The 3432-nt window shown below is 37.2% G+C and overlaps 1 protein-coding gene across 1 annotated transcript in view; it reads left to right on the forward strand.

Moving 5' to 3' along the window:
* Positions 1-1478, forward strand: part of Tctp (translationally controlled tumor protein) — a 2366-nt gene extending 888 nt beyond the window's left edge. Inside the window, exons 2-5 of the mRNA XM_018030292.2 lie at positions 125-195; positions 268-455; positions 524-793; positions 1011-1478. Coding sequence (XP_017885781.1) covers positions 125-195; positions 268-455; positions 524-755 — 491 coding nt within the window. The 3' untranslated portion in view covers positions 756-793; positions 1011-1478. The remainder of the gene's footprint in view (positions 1-124; positions 196-267; positions 456-523; positions 794-1010) is intronic.
* Positions 1479-3432: the final 1954 nt, after the last annotated feature.

The following is a 3432-nucleotide window of genomic DNA, read 5'->3' on the forward strand; positions in this document are numbered from 1 at the left end:
ACGAATAGCAGTCTATTATATTAAAATGATATTACAATAAGGATAGTAGGGCCTCCATTGTTCGAATGCCAGTTTCTCTACTTTCCAATCACGAATCAAACAAGATTTCTCGTATTTCTTATAGGTGATGAGATGTTCTCAGACACCTATAAAATAAAACTGGTCGATGATGTCCTGTACGAAGTATACGGCAAGGTACAACAATTTCGATTTACTTCAAGTCCAATCGTTTATTAATTTGTTTTATTAATGTACGTCTTTGATTAGGTGGTCACTCGCAAGACGGGAGACATAGACATCGCTGGGTTCAATCCATCCGCCGAAGAAGCCGATGAAGGAACCGACGAAGCAGTGGAGTCCGGCGTCGATGTAGTTTTAAATCACCGGCTTCAAGAAACTTTTGCATTTACGGACAAAAAATCGTATACCTTGTACTTGAAGGATTACATGAAGAAGTAACTATCAAAATTTCTTTGACTAGTAAATCAAATGATCGTTTTTACTGATGATGGAATTTATTCAGATTGGTAGCGAAGTTGGAGGAGCAGGCACCTGATCAAGTGGATGTTTTTAAAACAAACACGAACAAAGTTATGAAAGATATATTGAGTCGCTTTAAGGACTTGCAGTTCTTCACTGGCGAATCTATGGATATCGACGGTATCGTCGCTCTGATGGAATACCGCGAGATCGACGGTGACTCCGTGCCTGTACTAATGCTATTCAAACATGGTCTTGAGGAACAAAAGTTCTAAACGATTTTAGGTATCCAACAAATTGTGAAAAAAATATGGTAAATACACATTTTTAATGATACATTTAGATACACATGTTTATTCATGCCTCGTACTTCGATTGAATCGTACCTGGCGTTGCACAAGCATGTGAGATCAAATTTTGGTGATCAGATTCCCGCTGCGAATCGGCTTCTCGTCACAGCGGCTATTTTAGCCAAACACTTGCCTGAATTATAATTTTATAATTGAATTAATCTTTATTTATTCTTGTAGATAAACTTAAAAATCAAGACTGCACACACGCTGAAAGGCTTGTGAAATTTAGTTAAAGGACGACACGATTTTACTTCCAATCTCATTTTACTAACGCAGTTAACTTATTCGTTTAAATACCGATTGATATATGACAGTGACAAGAGAACAAATAATAATGTACATATAGCATGGCCGAAGGGAGGAGGGCGATGAACGTTCGTCCCTCCAATCACATAGTAATCTGTATCGGATCCCGCTAAGGCGTTTGTAATATTATTTTCTACTTACTTTTTAATTCGATCCTTATTGGAGCATACACGATTCGGAAATGGAAGATGGGGAAAGAAGTTTGCAGCCACGGAAATACGAGGATATCTCTTAATTATTGTTAACATCAGAAGAAGAGTGTCAGTGGATAAATAAATAACTGCGTCTGAAACATACTCTGTATAATGTCCATTACGAATAAAAATGGTGTTTTCGTAATTACTGTCCCCAGTCTGTTCCACTTATTATGTTGGAAACGCGTTTTATTCAATGCTGATTTCTTCAATTTTTATAACATGATTCATCGTTGCAATTTTTAATATACAGGGTGGGCCGAGAATTTGCATGAGGTCACGATCCTCTGTATTCGGTATAGTTTGTTAAGGATAGAGATGGTGGTGCACCTAATGAATTGAACGACCGTGGTTTCGCTTCATAAAAATATTATATTTAGACAAGTCAGAATAGACGATTTATCTCTTGGCGCAAAGACAGTACATCATACTCCTCTCTCCTCAAGGACTGCTATTAGCCATACTGTTTCACAAGTACATCAATAATATTACTTGCCCGCGCTCGCCTCTCGTCCACGTAACAATTTCGTTCTCACACTGCTACCATTCTCTCGTAACACACTCTCTCTCTCTCTCCCCCTATTCTTACATAATTTACATGTTCGTCGCCACCGTTACGAATATCATTTTACGAATATATTACTCTTATATATTCATTATAAAACAATTACCGATCCAATGTAGAACTCTTTACGATCCGACAATACGTTTTTACGTGCCATTACCTGGAAAAGTGTTATGTTTACAAAAGCGTATTTTAACAATATAGTAATCCGCGTGCGCCTCGTCGGCCAAAAATTTGGTATCACTCGTATCGATGCTAAAATTACATAGGATTTGTCTGTTTCACATTGGATAGGATTCTATTTACGTAAATCGACTTTTTAATTACAATGATTCCAAACTTTCGACCGGTGACACACGCAGTCACGTATGTACACGTATACGTACATCTATGTTTGAGAGAAACGAAAGTTCAATTGGATTATCGGTTGATTAAGTCGAGGAAACGACGGTTACAGCTTAAAGATAATAAATTGAACTCCAAGTATATTATTTATACGTACATACAACATACAGATTTCCGTTTAATCTACCCACGTGCACAGACATTGCTTTCATTTGTCGAGCACAACCATAGTATGATTAATCGCAGAAGCGGTAAGATGAATTATTTATTCGTCCTCGAATGACGGCGTGAAAAACAATTTAAAACGTTGCCCGATTATCGAACGGTGAAATAATAAAAATTACACACCTTTAAGCTGTTTCAACGATTGATTTCTGTCACGTTAGAGAGCTATCGCTATCCTCTCCGACTTCTTTTCATTCTTAAAATTACAAGTCTTGCGCACAGAATAAACATTTGTCGAATAAAACGGAACGACAATTTTCTGTTAAGTTGTTTTTTTTCATTTTTTCTTTTCCGAAGGAAGAAAGACGAAACGTGGAACGTTGGGCGGTTCCAGAAAATTAATTAATCGTAATGGCAGTCGTGTAAGTTAATTTATTATCGGTAGTAGTCGCTGAACGTGTTTATGCCATTTATACACTCCGAAAGATACATATTTCTCTCTCTCGCTCTTTCTCACACACTCTCTCTCTCTCTCTCTCGTTTTTAAATTTACTTCGTCGGAGGTACAGTACTTTAGTAGGATATCTGCTACTGTTTTTAAGTGGGATGCGCCTTACGCGGTTCGGTAAGGTGAAACGATTATTTCCGTTATTACTATTAATATTAAACTTATTTGTACTGATCTATGCAGAACGGGTGCGTGGAATCTTTGCAGTACCGTGAAACGATGATAGCCGCTGTAAAAAATTCCTTCGACAATTATAAAAGTATAAAAAAACTAAAACAGCTAAACAATCGGACGACCGGACTACGGGGGCGTCTACGGGAACTAAAACGCACGAGGTATTGCGGATTTAAAATATGTTTACGATTACCTAAAGCCTGGAAGCTTATTTTAATTACGTTTATAAAAGTATCAACTTCCTCCGTAGTTCGATGGATTTCTCTAAGTGCCAAATGATTTATTTCACTATAATTCTCATCTGGGATATTAGAAACCAAAAGTTCATGCGTTTTTTCTTAT

This window comes from Ceratina calcarata, unplaced genomic scaffold (assembly GCF_001652005.2).
Source record: "Ceratina calcarata isolate Rehan_Ccalc_2016 unplaced genomic scaffold, ASM165200v1 scaffold517.2, whole genome shotgun sequence".
In the NCBI taxonomy this organism is placed as follows: Eukaryota; Metazoa; Arthropoda; class Insecta; order Hymenoptera; family Apidae; genus Ceratina; species Ceratina calcarata.